The sequence below is a fragment of the Capsicum annuum genome, chromosome 1 (genome assembly GCF_002878395.1).
Source record: "Capsicum annuum cultivar UCD-10X-F1 chromosome 1, UCD10Xv1.1, whole genome shotgun sequence".
In the NCBI taxonomy this organism is placed as follows: Eukaryota; Viridiplantae; Streptophyta; class Magnoliopsida; order Solanales; family Solanaceae; genus Capsicum; species Capsicum annuum.
The window spans coordinates 180,165,780-180,186,864 of NC_061111.1; the positions used below are offsets into that span (position 1 = coordinate 180,165,780).

General features: G+C 36.0%; 1 protein-coding gene across 1 annotated transcript; it reads right to left on the reverse strand.

The window, feature by feature from the left end:
* Positions 1 to 17,327: 17,327 nt before the first annotated feature.
* On the reverse strand, positions 17,328 to 18,431 carry LOC107853282 (F-box/kelch-repeat protein At3g06240-like). Its single transcript, XM_016698278.2, has one exon. The coding sequence runs from the start codon at positions 18,429 to 18,431 to the stop codon at positions 17,328 to 17,330; it is 1,104 nt and encodes a 367-aa protein (XP_016553764.2).
* Between the last annotated feature and the right edge of the window lie 2,654 nt (positions 18,432 to 21,085).

Below are 21,085 nucleotides of genomic sequence, written 5' to 3' on the forward strand. Positions count from 1 at the left end.
AGGTTGCTACTCTGTATCATCCCCAAACTAGTGGCCAAGTTGAAGTTTCAAATCATGAAATCAAGTCCATCCTTGAGAAAACCGTGAATGTTGGTCGTACGAATTAGGCGAGACAACTCAATAATGCTCTTTGGGCATATAAAACGGCCTATAAAAATCCTATTGGTAGGTCCCCCTACCAATTGGTGTTTGGGAAGGCTTGTAACTTACCCATTGAGTTAGAACATAAGGCTTTATGAGCTTTGAAGAAGTTGAATATGGATTGGGAGGACGCTTCAAAATTGAGGGTGAACCAACTTCATGAGTTAGAAGAGTTTTGGCTTAAGGCATATGAAAGCTCCGTATTGTACAAAAAGAAGATGAAGAGGTAGCATGATGCCAAAATCTTAAATTAAGAGTTTCATGTGGGTGGTGATGTCCTCCTCTTCAATTCAAGATTGAAACTCTTTACGGGAAAGCTTAGATTGAAGTGGTAGGGCCCGTTCGTGATCTTAAACATTTATCCTAGCAGAGATATTGAGTTGGAAGATCATGAGAAGAAGAAATTTGTGGTGAATGGGCAACGATTAAATCACTATCATGTGGGTAGACCCGGAGCGACTAAGGTTGAGTCATTTCACTTCAAAGCTCCAAAATAATGAGTGAATGATGTCGTGCCGCGACTTTAACTAAGGCGCTTGAAGTTTTCTTAATATTTTCTAACATTTTTTATTCATATTTTAGTTTAGTTTTGGTTATTGTAGGTAATTTCATAAAATATGGGGTGTGAGAAGATTGGCTCGGAGACTCAAAACAAAGCTCCAAACTAAGAACTTCGTGAAAAAAATCGTTGGCTAAGCTGGAATGACCTACGCTGCACCTGCTTGAGCAGGTCAGCCACAGGTGAGGAGCAGATAGAGTGCAGCCTTGGTGTGGTTTACTGCCTAGACCTATGCTGGAATTGCTACAGAATTCCAGTCGCAGACCGGGCTCATCTTGGACGCACGTGGTCTGAAAATTGAAGCCAAGAAGTTGTACTTACTGTCCCTATATGCACTGGAACTGCTTAAGCAGTCCAGCCACATATTCAATGCAGATAGGATACAACAGCAACAAGTTTTAAGCATGTAAACTATTCTAACCTGCGTTGGGACTGCTCACAGGTCCATCGCGAATTGGGCGCACTTTAGGTTGCTACGTTCTGCCGCAACCTGCGCTGGACCTGCTTAAGCAGGCTAGACGCAGGTGCAAAGCACATGGCGTGCAGGTCACTTTAAAAATGTTGGGTGTCTTTAAAATGGGCTGGATTTTATGGGGCTGACCCAACCCGGTCAGCCCAAAATCATTTTAAACATTTAAAAAGCGCCAAAAGCAGTCCAAACTCTACCTTTTCTCATTGTAATTCTATTCTAACGGTTCCTTTATATCAACTTTAACATTCTCTCTTTATTTACCAACAATTGAGCAAACAAGAAGTTAGATAAATCTTTTAGACTTGTGCTTCAATTTTTCTCCCCTATTAAATCAAGAAAGGTATGTTCTTTCATGGTTTCAGTTTTAAACTCTCTTAAAGAATGGACCTCGTGGTACATACCTTATGATAATTGGTCATTTAAAGTTGGTTTTTGTGAGCTTATTGGGATGATTAATACTTGTTGGAATAATTATGTTGCCATTGGTGCCTTGTTTCACTAGTTTGATTCATGACACTCTCTTAAATGAAGCTAGTGCACCATGCGTTCGATAAAATGTCCATTAGACCTTTGTTGCTTGTTTTGTGTGGTGGGTGGCTCAAGTATGATAATATGAGCATCTTGAATGTATTGGGAGATTATTTGGTGAGATGATCTTTTTCTCTTGTGCTTCTATTCTCTTTCTCCAAGTTCATAGCTAGCATGCCCACCATGTGTTTGTTGAAATAACAATAAGAGAAAATTTTCTTGTATGCTTGTAATGGTCAATGTGATTATCCTTAGGGCATAATGTGCTCATTTTTTATGCATCATTATGAGTCCAATTGATCTTAAAAATAAAATATTCGCTAGTCATTGGTTGAGGGAGTTTGTTGAGAAATATGGCATCCATGGTTCTTGTTGGTCACTAGACCTAACCGAGAGACATGAATGTTTGTCTTACCCAATGATAGATTGGATGACATCATTCTTAAGGGTATTGGTCATTCTTGTTTCCATTGGAGGGTTTGGATGTCCTATGAACTAGTTTTGTGAAATGTGAAGAATGTGAGATAATGTAGATCCCAAATGCTTAAGTGTTGTAATGAATGAATCCCATGGGCTCTAATGATTAAAGTACCTTGCATTTATCAAACAAATTTCTTTTCTTATCTTTAATTTTATTTCTTAACATACAAAATTCCCAAAACATGTTTTGACTTTTCTCTTTTGTTTTGGTTTTGTTTTGTTTCTTTTTCATAGGTATGTCTTCACGGAAGAACTTGCCACGAGAAGCTAGAAAGGGTAATGCTCCGGATAAAGGAAAAGAAAAAGATACTTCCGCAGAGGGAAAATAATCGGTCTCCAAAAGTAGTTTGAAAGTCCCGGATGTCCAAGCTACCATTAAGCGTACATGAGAGGTTGGAAATGAGGCGGAACAAATCCGGTTTAGTGTGGATGGTGTAAAGTAGTTATATGATGATTGGGTAACTACTCAGGGCTTCTATCCCGATAAGGTCTTTAGTATGAAGGGTTTTGACACCTATTTCCCCGAAATCATCACCAAGGTTAAAGAATGGGTATAGGAACTCTTCACGGATATGATGACTTCCACTCACCCACTATGCTACTTCCCGGTTATTGTTCGTGAATTTTATGCTTCCTACGTTATTCGGCACGATGAAAAAAAAATATAAAATGCCAATTGTCGAACAACCGTGTCTTGAGAGTATATTAGTTCGAGGGGTGGAAGTTCCTTGCATGGCCTGGGAGATCAATGTGCTCTATTTTGCTTGTGACTTAGATTCCGCGGTGAAAAGCAAGAAGATGATATTTGATGGACGTCAAAGTTTTCCCTGGATTGCTAAGGTGATTTGCTAAGGGCCTTCCTCCATGAGCTAATGGTGAAGGTCAAATTAAAAGGAGAGATCTTTCGGTTCAAGCCAGACATTAGCTTGGATTTGTGGGTAATCGTCTACTCTCCTCAAGAAATGACCAAGATATCAGGGTTGATAGGGATATCATTGTCGGATGCATCATGGATAAAATTGCAATCAATCTGGGAGAGTTGATAGCGGAGATGATAAAGGTCAGGGAAAAGCAATCGAGCACTTAATTGCCCTTTCCGGCACTCATATTTGTGCTTTACCTTAAGTTAAAAGTCCCTCTACTCTCTAAGATTGACAGATAGGTTATATGCACCAGAGTCATTGACATCACATATTGCAAGGATGAGTATAACCCTATGGACATAAAGAGAAAAGTTTTGGTTCTGGTAGACTCAGGTGAGGAAGGGTTGCCGAGCTCAGAGGGATGGAAATCCCTCTAGATTCTACACTTGATACTGAGACTCATCATGATTCCTTTGATACTCTTCCATCATAAAGCACCGCACCACCACCTCAGGTCCACACAATCAGTACGGTCTTCTACGGTGACGTTTACCAAGGTTGCTTCTATGACTTTAGCAAACAATACTACTCTTACCCGATTGGTGGCGGACATTCCCTAATTTATTCAGGCTACTATAGCACCTCTTTGTGCCTGCATAGCAAAGTTAGAGCAGAGAGTGGCCACCCTTGAGGCGAGGGGAGATTATGAGGGGGTGGCATCTGTGAGGGCAAACCTTGATAGTTTACGGGCAAAGATTCACTCCGGACAGCCCTCCTTCGGTCTTAATTAGGAGGATATTATTTTTTTGCTGGATACTTCAGGCCCAGTGCTTCCATTGATGATTTGTTCGGAGAGGGTCATGAGGACATTGATGATGAGGCCGAGGTTGATCTTATAGAGGGGCTACCTAAGGCCCGACAGGTTGAGCTCGCCTTGAAATTATCCAGGGATGAGGATCATGCACGGATGGTTGGGGCTAGTTCTAGCACTCTACATGATGATGAGTCACCCTTCATAGCAGACTCGATGAGAGAAGCCCAATCTGACGAGGCTCCTATTGAGACAGTGAGATTATTCAACGACAGGGATCCGAGCGCCTAGTGCACCATAAGGAGTCTCTACCCTCCTCCACCCTCTTTTACTTTTGCATTAGGGACTATACAATATCTTTAGTGGGGGTGGGATAGTTTTATGATTTGTTTGATAATCGGTACCTTTATGGCGTTTGGTTGGAAAGATTGTATGGACATACTCTTACTACTTTGATGTTTGTGTGTACACGCTATATTTTGTCATGTTTTTGTTTTTTTATATTATTATTATTGGCATTGCCTTGGATGAGCCCTTGTTGGGCATTTTGATAATGATGTCAAATATTGTCGTTTTGTTGTTAAATTTCTGTCATGCACTTAATTTAAACATGGTATCCGATTGTGCGCACTACTCTTGTCGCCTTTTGTATATACGTGTCTAATAAACTACAAGGGTTTACTTTGAAACTTGATTCTTTCCTAAGGAGCAAATTTTTATTTTCGCTTTCTTTTGATCTTTTATTTTTACTTTAGTTTAGTTTCTTTGTCGAACAGAGTGATAATTCACCCATGAGGGATGACAAGGTGACATCCTTAGGTGAAGTATCTATTCATTTTGGTTAACTAGGAAGAAGTAAAAATTCAAAAATACTTTCAAAATGTCATTGGCAAGGAATGAAATGATTTTGAGAAAAAACAAAAATATAGTTGTAAGATCAAGGATGTCTTGAGTTTTATTTTGAGTAGGGCCATTAAACTCAATTTTTGGCTCTGTCTATACAAGGATGAGTCGTTCACTCTGATCAACTTATGAAGCTTAAATTGGTTGGGAGACTAACTTTTTTCTCTATGAGTATGATGCTATGAGTGGTGAGATTTTTGAATAATTATCATGCATTCGTGCAGTTTAGAACTTGCCCCGAGTGTATTCAAAGTGAAATTTTACGCAAGCTTGGTTTGGAGGATGACCCGAGGTCCTTTTTAACCTGTCACATAGCCAAATTCCCTCCTTAACATTGTTCCCTAGTTAACCCATTTGAACCTTTTTGCCCTTCTTTCTTTCTTATTGTAATGATAACCTTTCTAAAACATTTAAACCCTTTTGAAAATCTCTGTTTTGACACTTAACCTTCTTTGATGCGTTGCGTAATTCTAAATAATGGATTATAGGCAAAAGCCAAAGTTTTGGGGATTGTGTATTTGGGAGAAGATGATAAAAGAAAAGATAAGAAAGATGTATGTAATATTATCAACACATGTGTTTAAAAGACAAGAGATTTGCTTGATGATAACAGTTAATAGCCTAGACCATAGAACATTAAAAAAAAAAAGAAAAATTGAAGGAGTAAGGGGCTAACAAAGGCTTATAGGTAGAAAATCTCTTGAAAAGGCCAAAGAAGTGAAAGAAAGAAAATAGTGGCGTTGAATTGTTTGGTAAATGTTAAACGAAAAAAAATAGGAAACTATAGAAAATTATTTGAAGAAGAATAAGGTGGATAGTTTGAAATTTTGGAGGTAGAAAGGATTGAGTGATTGCATCAAGGGAGGTCTTTTAGTCACTTGATCCATGTATATTCCTTCCTGCACCTTAAACCTTCATCTTAACCCGTAAGACCTTGGTGATTCCAAACTAAATCTACATTAATGGCGAAAAACACAAAGGGCAAGCCTATGGCTCTATTCGATATACTTGAATTTCTTTGCGAGAGTGAGAGTGAATTATTTCTTTATTTGAGCTCCCTTAAGAATTGAAATATCTTTAGTGTGTGGAGCTAACTCTTGCATGTAAGCGGCATCGGTACTTTTGGGTAGAGGGTACCATTTTACTATCGGTTTGGGTAAATGAGTGAAATAAGGTGCATTGTGAAGATTGAGACAAACTTTGATGATTTTGTGTCTTATCTTAAGATGTTTTGTGATTTGGAAAATTCATTTGATACAAACTTGCATCCTTGCTTCATAAACATGTGCTTATTGAAAAGTTTTAGTTTGCTGGCTACCATGACATGTGTGGAAAGTGTTTGTAGAGATTTGTTAGCTTATTCCTTTAGTATAGTTTTCTTCTAGGAGGATTGGGTTGAATATCCTATCTCATTGAATTATTCTTGGTTGCTTGAGGACAAGCAATAGTTTAAGTTTGGGGGGGTTGATAAATCATCAATTTAACGACTTGCTAGCACCTTTTAGGCCTAAATTACCATGTTTTTCCATTGATTTGATGATACTCTCTTACTTAATGCTCATTTATGTAGGTAAAAGTAAAAAAGGAAAGATGAACAAGTCATTCAAGTCATCAAGAGGCCAAATGTGAAGGAAAAGAGTCATCCACTTTGCATCCGATTCGCATCTACTTTGAAGCTGCTAGCCATCTGCTCGCAATCTACTCTCCATCCACTTTGGATCTACTTAAGCAGATTAAGAACAAGGTGCCAGTTTTGAAATTTTCATCAAATGTAGAGTGAAGTTTAAAAAGAGGGCTTTAGCTCTCTTTTCAAGACCTAGCCTCCATCTTTTGAACTTAGCATCTTAGCCTCTCTCTTTTCATCTTACCACCTATCTTTTCATCTTAGAAGAATTTTGTACTACGCTTGAATGAAAAATATATGTTAGTGCTTTTCCTTTGAAGATTTATTGAAATTCCAAGTTTGGAGCTATATTCTCTCCACTTCTCATGGATGAAGTTAATGATAACTTTGGTACATTTTTGCACTTTTTATCTATGAGTAGCTAATTCTAAAGCTTGGGGTTATGCTTGCTTAGGTTATGGTAGTGTATGGGTGTTGGCTAATTATTCTTCTAATTAGTTATTTGTAATGGGTGTTGCACTTATTCTATAATTTAACTAAGGGTTGGAGGTTGCAAACCCCAACCTCCCTTGATCCCATGTCATTCTTGAAAGAGGGGACATGGGTGAGGAATAAATGCAACCAATAACTTGATTCATCTCATTTAATGACATCTCTTAGACACAAGGATGTCAATTGAGGTAATAGATGTGGAAAAATATTACACTTGTGAAGAGTTTGAAAGAACCCATTTGTGAAATTTGGTGTTATAATTGAAAGATTGACACTAATATATTGACATCTAACCTACCCATGACTTTTAGCTAAAAGTTGGATAAGTGTTCAAGTACCCATGCATGAACCCACACCTAGAATTGCATAACCCCAAGGCTTATTCTCAATTGAATTTACTCTTAGCATTTTTCAACGACAAGATAGTGCACTAAAATTGAAGTAGTTGTCATTTATAAACATGTTCAAACTAAATCCCCCATTTTACATTTATGTTTGTTTTATTCACACTACGGGTCATCTTTTAGTAGACTATCAATACTCTTGAGTTTTGAATTCCATGCTTTCACTCCTTGTGGATTCGACCCCAACCTAAGTTGGGTTATATATTGAGAACGATCACTTACAGAGTGTAATTTAAGAATTATAATCTAACAACACATAAATATCAAGATGAAAGACACGAAGCATACCAGTAACAATATCTGGTGAACTCTCCTGCGCCTGATGGGATGGTAAAACATAAAACCGATTTTAGCATTGATCGTCATCGGTACTGGATGATGTGCCTTGAGAAGGGGATGGACGACCTAGAGGGGCTGGTGTACTAGTATCCTGAGTCTGGGGACGAGCATCCCTATTTCCTGGCTTAGCATGCGGACACTCTTTGATTTCATGACCCAACTTACCACAACCATAAAAACCTTTCTATCCCAACAAGCACTCACCAAGATGATTCTTACCACACTTACCACGTGAAGGATAACTGGGTTTTTCATTCACACCATTCTGAGATCTGTACATACAAGTCTTGCCCCACTGCTCCTACTTAGCTCTGGTTGAAGATGGTGCTGGCATAGATGAACGACTCTGAAACCACTAACGATTTTCCCCTCCAAACCTTGTCTAGCTATATTCAAGATGCCCGGTTCTAGTTTTCTTATTTCCCCTCTCTCTCCCCTTCAACTTTTCTACCTCAATCTGCTGAGAATGAATCATCAGCCTAGTAAGATCCATATCCCCAATAAGCATGGCAGTCCTACACTCCTTGACTACCAAACCAGATACTCCCGTAACAAACTTACTCATACTCGACCTAGGGTCAGCCATCGTGTCAGGGGCATACTTAGAAAACTGGTTAAGCTTAAGGTAGTACTCCTTCACTGTCATAAATCCCTGGCTCAGGTTTACAAACTCCTCTACCTTAGCTTCTCTCATTTCACGGAAAAAGAACCTATCTAGAAATATATCCTGAAATACCTACCAACTCATAGGAGCTGCATTCTCACCTCTACCATTCTTCCACATAACCACCTAATCATACGCCATATCCTTCAACCTATAGGATGCCAAATCTATACTCTTCTCCTCAGTAACAAGCATAATCTAGGTGATCTTCCACACCTCATCTAAGTAAAGTTGTAGGCCTTCACTTGCTTTTGACCCAAAGAACTCAGGCGGATTCATTCTCATGAAGTCACAAATTCTGGCTGCTGCTAAATCCCCATTCTGCTGAAGTGGGACTGCTACCTGATAGTTGCCCTGAACATTGGCAGTCATAGCCTAGGTCAACGCTAGAAAGGCAGCCCAAAATTCAGCATGGGATATATTCTCATTCAGAGGGTCGGCAGGCAGGGGTGGTTAGTTATTGTTTCTGCGTGCATTAGCTCGGCGAGGAGGCATATTCAACTGTCACTTAAGAGCACGAGTTAAAAGAAGATAGAGACACTGTAAGCATGATAGATCATGAAAGAAAAGAATGATTTCCTAAAACGTATTGTAGCCTCTTGCTCTTGATTTCTTAAATGTAAGGCTGTTACAATTTCGATGAGTTTCACTGCATCTCTTTTGTTAAAGGATGTCACACCTGCGGAAAATGCCACTTTGTATCGTCAAGTACTTGGTAAGCTTCTATATCTGGCATTCACCAGACCAGGTATATTCTTTGCAGTTAACAAATTATCTTAATTCATGCATGCTCCTACAAAAACACACTGATTTTTTGTTAAGAGACTTTTACAATACCTCCAGCATACAAAAAATCATGGTTTATAGATGAAGAGAAAGACACATCCTCAGTTGTTTATGTATTCATATGCTGATTGGGTTGTGCACTCCTCCACTAAAGCAAAGTATCATACAGTAGTTTTTGAATATGCTGAGGTCAATTGGGTCCAAAAAGTCCTTTTAGAACTACATATGCAGCTTCCTAATCCATCCATAATATTTTCCAATTATGTTGGTGCTACTTATCTTTGTTAAAAGTCGGTACTACATAATAGGAAGAAACACATTGAAGTCGATTCTAACTTTGTTAGAGATCAAGTACAGCAAAAATAGGTGCTCGTTCAGCATTTACATACTATTGATCAAATCGTGCACATATATGCAAAGCCTTTGTCTCGTCCACTTTTTCATCAATATTTGTCCAAGTTAAAGGTTGTTGGTCTCGCCTTCAACTGGTGGGGGTGTATTGGGGCATAGTTGATTGTGTTGTATATTGTACAGATTTTCACTCCATTATTTGTGCATAATTAAATGTATATTAGTTATTATTTAAGTTGTATAATAGGTCAATATTTTACAGCTCTATACGACTATAATTTAGGAGTTAATCTTGGTCTATGGATTTTATATAAAGTGCGTTGCACAGTATGCACTAAATTTAAGTCTGAAATACTTTTCCATCTCTCAAACCTTTAGAGGTACCATAACAATTATGAAGAGCCAAAGGAGAGTTTGGAATTCTACGGTATTATAATGGTGTGGGGTTTACTAAAATAGATTATCTTTCCCATTCAAAACCAAGTCCAAGCCATCACATGAAGCAACAACTCTCTACTATTTCTCCTGAATATTAAGCTTAGTTGAACATCAATTCCATTAAGCTAGGGTTTCAGGGTTAAAACTAACAGTGTGAAGAGAGGAAAAAGCATCATAGATAAGAATAGGCTTAACTTGTTCCTGTTTTAGGGAATGAAAGTGAGGTGATCTTTGATGAATTTTGGGTGTGAAAGTAAAGAGCACCACTGTTTTGACATGCACCTAGATGGACCAATAGACTTTACAAGCAGTTGAGTGACTATGTCCTCTATGATTTCATTTGGTATCACCATTCTTGGGAATTTTGATTTGGAGGACCAACTTTTCTTGAGCAGCTCTAAGTTTCTCAATTTTCTTGAATGTACTCTAATAGTTTTTCAGTTTTTTATTCTTTAGAGGTAATTTCTTGAATTGTACAACTACAAATCTACTCCAGTAATTTTTCACATTTTTATCTTGTAGATATAATTTCTTGAATATATATGTGTACAACTAAAAATGTACACTGGTTAGTTTTTCAATTTATCAGTTCAGAGTAATTTCTTGAATCTGTACAAAGTAAGAATAATAGTTTTAAGGACAAGATTATTTTTATTTATATTTTAATAGCCCTAGTTTTGCTAATAGAATGATTATTATGTTTAGATATACATATAATAATACTGAGTATGATGTACATGTTGGGTTAAAATCGAATGTGTGAATAGAAAATGGAGGAAAATAGTGGAGGAAAAGTGAATCCACATTAAAAGGGAAAGTGTGCTCAAAATGAGAAAAGTCTACTAAATTCTCCCGCATTGGTGAGAGAAAGAAATTTTCATGTGTTTATATTGAGAAACACATCTCCACTTAGATAGTGAGGCAAGAACAAAGAGGTGTCTCGCGTCGTCGTTGTCGTCACTCGCTCGGCTCAAATTCAAATTCAAATTCAGAAAATGATCGATGAGATTAATTTTTTAGACCAATTTTATTTAAGACTTGAAAAACAAGTGAAATTCGAATGCCATACACAACGTACCTCGAAAGGATGTGACCTTCGAGGAAAAAAGCACAGTGCGCAGGGTAGTACAGAAGCTACTGGAATTTACACAATGTCACCTACAGCCATAGGTTAGGCGCAGTTCCAGCACAGACTGGGCGCAGGTGATGTGACTATACAAAAAAGGTGTTTTTTCCAGAATCAATGCTTCCTTTTCGAAGGGACACCTTATAGCTATAAATACGTGAAGTATTCCTCAGATAATGATGCAATTTTTTACAGTAAAAACACTTTTTGTCTTCCAAAAACAACCATTGTGATCATCTCCCGTTGAGTGAGTTCGAAGAATCCGATAGTTTGAGGTACCACTAATGTTGGATTGTAAGCTATTTTATCCTGGGAGGATAATTTTGTAACCTCGGGTACTTGAGGGGAATTATTTCCCTAAGAACACTCCGTGAATTCAGAGGACTTGGATTTAATTTCTGTTTTATCTTATTTCTTAACGAAAACACACTTCTATTGAAAGGTCAAGTTTGATCTTGTGTTGAAGGCAGTGAAACTTCTAGTTGTTCTTGAATAGCCATTCTTGAACTGGTGATGAAGTTTAGTGTATAAACTTACGGATTTTATGTACCCGAAAATAACAAACTTAAGAAATTAATTCAGAATCTGTATTGTTTGGTTTCTGGAGATTAAAACTTTACACTTTCTACTCTGTTTGAACTTAACAAGTGATTTGAAGTCATAAAAACTTCATCACAAGTTAAAGGTCACTTGGTTAACGATTGGAAATCATAAAAACTTCATCGTTAAACTAGAAACAAGGGGTGTTTAAAGTTGCTACAACTTTATTAGCAGTATTTCAATATACTAAAGTTGGCTGTCTTTTTGTGACAGGAAAATGACTACTGACGGCCATGTGAATGATGCTGGGACGAGTATGATAGCAACTAATATTGCCACAATGAGTCATACGAGTACTCCGTAGGCAATGGCACCAGCGGAGAAACCCAAAAAATTCACAGATGTTGATTTTAAAAGGTGAAAACAAAAGATATTCTTCTACCTTACAACGTTGTATCTTCAAATAATTACATCTGAAGAAGCTCCAAAACTACCCGAAAGAACTTCAGACCAGGAGAAATTTATTGTTATGGAGACGTGAAAACACTCTGATTTCCTATGCAGGAATTACATTCTAAGTGCCTCCAAGATGACCTATACAATGTGTATAGTGGAATGAAGACATCAAAAGAGTTGTGGAGTGTGCTGCAAAAAAAATACAAGATTGAGGATGTTGAAACCAAGAAGTTCTTTGACTTTAAAATGATTGACAGCAAGTTTGTTGTATCTCAAGTACAGGAACTGCAAGTTATAATCCATGATCTCCTTGCGGAAGGTATGAGTTTAGTAAATACCTTAGTTGAACATGTTAAAAATGTTCATAATATTCACATGAACTTTATTGTAGGTTTGGTTGTGAACGAGGCATTTCAAGTCGCGGTAATAATAGAGAAGTTGCCACCTATGTGGAAGGACTTCAAAAACTACTTGAAACATAAACGAAAGAAGATGACAGTCGAAGATCTCATAGTGAGACTGCGCATTGAAGAAGACAACAAAGCCGCAGAAAAGAGGTTGAAAGAAAATTCTGCAATGAGTGGAGCAAACATTGTAGAAGATGACCACAACAACTCAAAAAAACAAAAGAAAACTGGACAAGAAAGCAATCAACCTAAGAAGAAATTCAAGGGAAAATGTTTCAATTGTGGCAAGATTGGCCATAAGTCAACAGATTGTCATGTCCCAAAGAAAGGTAAAAAGAAGGACCAAGCAAATATGGTTGAATCCAAGAACGAAATAGACAATATGTGTGTCATGTTGTCTGAATGTAACTTGGTGAGAAATCCTCGAGAATGGTGGATGGATTCCGATGCCACCCGCCACATTTGTGAAAATAAAAAGTTGTTTATTGTATTTACTCCGGCTCAAGACGAAGAGAAGATATACATGGCAAACTCCAAAACTGAAAAAGTTGAAGGAATAGGAAAAGTAGGTCTGAAAATGACATCAGGCAAAGTATTGACACTTAATAATGTATTGTATGTACCGGAGTTAAGGAAGAAATTGATTTTTGTATCACTTCTTGATAAAAATGAATTCAAATATGTATTTGTTTCCAGAAAAATTATACTTAGTAAAGGAGAAGTGTACGTAGGAAAAGGCTACCTCACTAAAGGTCTATTTAAGATGAATGTTATAAATGTTGAAATCAATAAAAGTTCTGTTTCTTCTTACTTGCTTGAGTCTAATGATTTGTGGCATGAACGATTAGGACATGTCAATTACAAGACATAACGAAAACTGATTTACTTAGAAATTTTGTCAAACTTTGAGTGCAATAAATTAAAATGTCAAATGTGTGTGGAATCAAATTATGCTAAGCATTCGTATAAGTCCGTTGAAAGGAATTTCAATTACTTAGACTTAATCCACACTGACATTTGTGATATGAAGTCAACACCATCTCGTGGTGGAAAAAAGTACTTTATAACATTTATGGATGATTGCACTAGGTACAGTTATGTCTATTTGCTAAATAGTAAGAATGAAATAATAGATGCATTTAGGCAATATAAAATAGAAGTTGAAAATTAGTTACAGAAAAAGATCCAAACGATAAGAAGTGATAGGGGTGGAGAAAATGAATCTCCCTTTGCAGAATGTGTAGAGAATGGAATTGTCCATCAAACTACGACCCCGTATTCACCTCAATCTAATAGAATTGCAGAAAGAAAAAACCAAACCTTAAAAGAAATGATGAATGTCTTACTAATATGTTCAGGTTTACTGCAAAACTTGAGGGGGGAAGTTATCCTTACAGCTAATCGAATACTCAATAAAGTACCCCATAGTAAGACACAATCAATTCCATGTGAAAAATAGAAAGAAGGAAACCCAACTTGAAATATTTCAAAGTGTGGGGGTGTCTAGCAAAAGTCCAAGTTCCTATGCCTAAAATGGTAAAGATAGGACCTAAGACAATGGACTGCGTATTCATAGAATATGCTAAAAGTAGTAAAACATGTCAATTTTTTATTCATAAATCTAAACATCCGGATATCAATGAAAATACGGTAATTGAATCAGATAATGTTGAATTCTTTGAATACATTTGGGTCGGCCCTGTTCATCCCACTCCGTGGGTGTCGGGGAAGGGATGTCTATAAAGCCTCACCCCAGCTTCACTGAAGGGCTGATTCAAACCCAAGACCTGGCACACCACGGTAAGCAAGCTTACCGCTGAGCCAAGCCGGCCCTTCTCTTTGAATACATTTATCCGTATAAAAGTAGACATGAAAAATTTAGTGGAGGGTCTAAACGACCTCCAGATAAACCAATTGAGGATGTACATAATGATGAGATTCCAAGATGTAGTACACGTCAAAGAATGTCAACTTCGTTTAGATCAGATTTTGTAACATTTCTCTTAGAAAATGAGTCTCAAACACTTAAAGAAGCGATGGCGTCTTCAAACTCATCCTTTTGGAAAGAGGCAGTCAATAGTGAGATTGGTTCAATCTTAAGCAACCATATGTGGGAGTTTGTTGATCTTCCTCTAGGAAATAAACCTTTAGGTTCTAAAAGGATCTTCAAAAGGAAAATGAAAGCGGATGGTACTATTGACAAATACAAGGCAAGACTTGTAGTAAAAGACTTTAAACAGAAGGAAGGCCTTGATTACTTTGATACATACTCTTCTGTAATGAGGATAACGTCAATTCGGATGTTAATTGCCTTGGCGATGGAATATGGTCTTGAAATTCATCAAATGGATGTGAAAACAGCATTCCTAAATGAAGAATCGGAAGAAGAAATTTACATGAAATAGCCTGAGGGTTTTGTGGTTCCGGGAAAAAAAATAAGGTTTGTAAACTTGTTAAGTCACTTTATGGATTAAAACAAGTACCTAAACAATGGCATGCGAAGTTTGACCAAACCATGTTAGTAAAAGGGTTTAAGATAAATGAATGTGATAAATATGTTTACATTAAAGACACTCCAAATCACAAGGTCACTGTTTGTTTGTGTATGGATGATATGTTGATCATCAGTAGAGACATTTCTGACATAAATGCTACGAAACAAATACTTGAGAGCAAGTTTGATATGAAAGACCTTCGAGTTGCGAATGTGATCTTGGGAATAAGAATTCATAGAACTCCACTAGGGTTGGTATTGTCACAGTCTCATTACATCAAAAAGGTACTTGACAAATTCAAGTATTTGGAATTTGGTATTGCCAAGACTCCATTAGACATGATCTTCGCACTTCAGAAGAATGAGGGTGAAAGTGACTCATAGTTGGAATACGCAAGAGTGTTCTGATGTCTAATGTATATCATGAATTATACATGGCCAGACATAGCATGTGCTATTAGTAAGTTGAGTCGGTACACGAGTAATCCCAATAAAACTCATTGGATGGAAATGAAAAGAATTTTGGGATATCTTAAATACACTCAAGACTATGCTTTGCATTATAATAAATATCTCGCGGTAATTGAAGGATAGAGTGATGAAAATTGGATCTAGAGAATGAGTTGAAAGAATATCCAAGGGAATAGGTTTACGGCCTAGGATAAGTCATCATAACGGTAAATCTACCTAGCAGACTGGAGATCCCAAGAGCTAGGTTCAAAGAGATCAAACAAAGTTGTGTCTGACATGTTCAACATTGTCAATATACCCAATCCATTCTCATGATGTAGACAATATTTAGTAAATAAGGATAAGACTTATAGTGTAAAGTATTTTAATGATTATCTAAATTTGACAGATTTGATCAAATAGTTTAATCTATAGGATTGAACGTTTAGAAATTACCTATGTGAGGGCGAAGTGGAAACCGCTTCAAGGAGACTGTTAGTAAAGATCTATTCTCAAAGCTCTCATGAAATCGGAACGTGTTCATGGCTAAAACGAATAAAACCATGAGAACCATAAACGACAAAAGGTTGGTTGTGTGACATATGTTGTCTAGGTGTACATTAAAGCTCGACGGTTCAAAGATATCAAATCTACCGATTGACCGAGTGCATCCGATGCATGCTCACTACGAAAAGTTCAAAGGGAAACCCACTTATCCAAATGCAATCAGTCTTTACTTGATGATCACATGCTTGTTCGTAAATTCTTCATAAGATATCCATTCTCCATTCATGTGGGGGATTGTTGGGTTCAACTCGAATGTGTGAATGAAAAATGGAGTGAAAGTGAGTCCACACTAAAAAAGAAAAGTGTGCTCAAAATGAGGAAAGTCTACTAAATTCTCCCACATTGGTGGGAGAAAGAAACTTTCATGTGTTTATATTGAGAAAAACATCTTCACTTAGATAGTGAGGCAAGAACTAAGAGGTGTCTCGCGTCGTCGCCGTCATCGCTCGCTCGGCTCAAATTTGAATTTGGCAAATGATCGATCGGTGAGATTAATTTTTTAGACAAATTTTATTTGAGACTTGAAAAACAAGTGAAATTTAATCCAAAGAATCCAATAGAAATGTCTTTCTCCATATGCGGGCGCATTTCGAACGCCATGCACAACGCACCTCGAAGGGATGCAACCCTTCGAGGGAAAAGGCACACTGTTTTGCGTTGATGAATGATCTGCGCGCGCACTTGGCAACCTGCGGACGCAGGTGTAGCACAGAAGCTACTGGAATTTTCAAAATTACACAATCATGCAAGTAGCAACATAATGTTATTTCTGTTCTTAGAGGAACTAGAAGGACTTACGGTGAGAATTCTTAACACCCGTATTGCATTGGAGCAGCCACAATAAATTTATATTAGTCTAGTATGAGATTAATTCAGGATTCAAAGAAGAGAAAACATCTCAAACTATTCCTTTCAAGACATTGTATGACAAAATGTAGCAATTTCAAGCCCAAACCATAAAAGCACCACCATTTTGTAAAGCCGAATTGATAAAAGGGCAGCCAGGTGCACTAAAACTCCCGCTATGCGCAGGGTCCGGGGAAGGACCCCACCACAAGGGTGTATTGTACACATTCTTACCTTTACATTTCTACCATAGGTTGTTTCCAAGGCGTGAACCCGTGACCTCTTGGTCACATGACAGCAACTTTGTCAGTTACTCCAAGGCTACCCTTCATGAAGCTGAATTGATGCAAGATACAAATCAAAGTTTTTTCCTTCTCATGGAATATAATTAATCACTATGTATTTCCACCAGTACTGAGGAATTATCATGAAAAACCTATATGACGACGAGAAACTTACCATTCACACAACTCTCCGAGGGCAAAAGAATTACTTACCGTTCATGAAACTCTGTATGTTCATTTTCATAAAAATGAATAAGGAATCATGAAAATATTGATGTACAACATCATCTCGGAATATTGAATCAAGGCTCAAGCAATATGGTAACCCTCAATTCCCTTGCCAAACATAGGAGAAAAAAGACTTCCGTGAAAGTTCCAGTTCTTTCAAACATAGAAGTTATTCCATCAACCTTCATATATCTCCACTGATCCTCTTTCATATTGTAGACAGTCAACTTATCTCTATCTACATTCACTACAATATCATCATCACTAATTGTACAAAATGGTACCAAACCATGCTCTAAATCCATTCGACCAACTCTAAATTTGGTCCAAGACTCCTCGACTCGATACTCTCTCATCATCCAAATATAAATTTTGTTTTCTAGTGTATCATATAACATACATAGACACCCTCTAAGAGCCAAAAACTTATTAAATAATAAATTATCGTTATCAAGAGTAGTAGGTGTTGGCACCTCCAAGAATTTCTCATCACTCAAATCAAAAGCAAGAATCGCATATGAAAATTCAGGAGCTTTCCTAGCTAACCAATGCAAAGCCCCATTCACCAAAACCCCAGAGGCATGCATACGAACAACACGATGATGAGGTAAACTCTCCAGTCTCCTCCATACACCCATTCTCAGAGAGTAGACATCAACAAATGTACTGTCAATACGCCTTCGATATCGAGAAAGTGTAACCACCTTAAAATCATCAGTAGCAAAATCATATCCTAGACCATACACGCTACAGCTATCTGACGTTGGAATAGCCAAATCAAAAGTTGGAATTTTGTGGTACTTTAAAGTTATGGGGTTGATTAAAAATTTAATATTTTCGTCATTCACTACTAATACCAAGCCATTACATGAGCCAACAAGTCTTACCCAGTTGTTTGATAGCCCTTGAAAATGAAGGTTTCTTGAAATGGAATCAGCGCCACTTTGGGGGTTAAAAGTGAGAATGTGAAGAGCCTGAGAATCAGAGATGAAAATGAGTTTTTTTTCTTGTTTATGTGAATGTAGATTGAGGTGAGCGTTGATGAATTTTGGGTCTGACAAAAAATTGCACCATTGCTTTGATACGCACCGAAATTGGCCTATGAATTTTGTAGGCAGGAGGGAGAGTATATCAATTATGATTTCTTGAGGTAAGGTTTCAGCTTTGCTTATTGCCATGCTTGAATTTGGAATTGGAGACTTTGAAATGTGTGTGTGTGTGTTTTTCAACCTAACCGATATTTGTATTCTAAGTAGTTTCTTCTTTTTTACTAAAGAATAAAATGGAAAATAATGAATTTTTGGCGTTTGCCGGGAGAAGTTTTTCAAAAAAAAAAAAAAATTCCAGTTTTTGCTGAAATTAAATAATTTCATTAGATATAAAACCAACTTATTTATTTCCTAAACTCTCTTTTTCTCTCGCATTAGTGCCTGTTTGGATGGTGGTTTCCCATAATACAGTACCGTATGATATGCTTACCAAGAAAATCATGTTTGTTTTGATTATTTTCTAAAAGGTATAAGATATGGTATTTTTTTCATGGTTAGATAAATATGAAACACTCAATTTTTAGAACCACCTTAGGTGATATCCCGTGGTTTTTTTATTTCTTTTTTCAATTATGTCCTTGTATAATATTGTCTAATTCTATTTTATCCTTTACCCTATATTACTTTCAATCCTTACGCTTTCCTACTCAATCCTACCTCTACATTGTTCTCCATCATTCACAAATCTTGTAATCACAAAATCAGTTCCTCTCTATTTCAATTGGTCAGCACAAAACTCATTTCAATTTAATTCCTTTTTGTTTTTTTTCTAATTACCTTTCAATCTCTTTTTAAAAAATAAATTAATTTCTTAAAATTAAACGTTTGCATATAGCACTAAACAAAAGATGAAATGAAATCGTCTAAAAAATTTATGATATGATTCGATGGTATGATACTGTATCATAATTATAAAATATCATTGATAATAATTTTAGAAAAATATAGAATAATTTTAGTGTCAAGCTGCAGATTTATTGAGATTCATAAAATATATATACAATTTTAGTGCCACACATATCGTAATATAGTTTACTATATCAATGAGATTCATGGAAATAGGTGGCACATAATTTTATTTTTGATTGAGATTTTTGTAAATATAGAATCTCATTGGTATATCATATACAAAAATACTTTTGCTTTACTTGAGAACAGTTTACATTATTATTTCATGAATGTAAAGTTATAATTTTGTTAGAATTTTCATGAATTTAACAACTTAGTGTATTTATAAGGCATGATTTGTGATAAATTTGTAGAAAGAAAATTATTTTACTAACAATTATTGATAAACTTAAAATTTATAATAATTAGGGGCATTTTAGTAAACTTATTCATTACAATACAGTATTATACCATCAAACAAAAAAATAAAACTGTTATTAAACAGTTATGAATGATACAGTTTTCAAACATTGTTTTGTACTATACTGTACAATATCATACCATACCCTACTGTACCGTACATTATAAAATTATGGCAAATCATCATCCAAACAGAGTGTAGAGGTGCCAATAACCGGAGCAAACGACATTTCTTGGTTATTTACAAATGAAATAAAAAAATATTTTTAAAAATTCCTTATGTATAAAAATGAAAGTCTCTCCAAAGAGATATAAAATTTATTTTACGACAAAATAAAAATTATTCATAAAACGAATACATGATACACATTATTTTATTATTAACCTCCTAGCTAGGGGTGGGCGTTCGATTTTTCGGTTAGGGTTAGGTTCTTTTATTTTGGATTTCTCGATTTTCGGTTATGAAATTAGGTGCACCAAAATCGAATCAAATTAGTACGGTTCAGTTCGGTTTATGTAAATTTTAGTTCGGATTTATATTGGTTTAATAATTTTGGTTTTTCGATTTTGGACCTGTTTAATGGACTAAATTATATTTGTGAATTGGACTATTTTTTAATGTTATTAATACTTTTTAATTTTTCTGTTTAATAATTTCTAAGTGGACTAACCAGTAAATAAAGAAATAATGTCAGTGTCCAACGATAAGGAGAATAAAGTCTTCGACGTTGTCTTTAGGACACCTCCATAAGTTTATGTTATCATATTTAGATTGATAGTGTGTTTGTATAAGGATTACTTATTTGTGTAACTCATTCCTGAATGGTGTCATATCCAAGAACAACATCACTTATGTTTCCAGAAAAGTGGAAAGGAACAAGGCAAGATAAAAACATCAAGAAGGTTGAAACAAACATCAGATAGGAGATTTTGGGGCTGAAGACTATTTGAATTTTGGATTTTTTTGGCTTTGCCTAGTTTGACGCTTTGGGCTTTAGTAATAGATATCAATTATCATACATATTAAATATATATTATATATAATTATATATATATAATAATTAAAAAAAGTATATTAAAAATTTTAGTTTAAACCGAAAAATTGAATTATGTTAACCTAAAAATCGAAACCCGAACCGAAATACAGAATTAATAAAAAAAATGAAACTCGAGCCGAAAAACAAAAAATCGAAACCGAAAAATCAAAATAATTTGATTCGATTCGATATTTCGATTATCGATATTTATGCCCATTCCTACTCCTAGTATTTAAATAAGTAGAATATATATAAGTTGATATAATATTCTTTTAGCACCAATGAAGTAATTTTTTCTATTATATTTTAATATCACAATTAGGAGTTAACCTAAATTTATGCTTGCATAGTTGAAAAGTTATTTGTATTTCATGTTAAAAAAATAAGGAATATTTTAATTCAAAATTAAAACTATGGGATTGTTTTTATTCCCCCCCC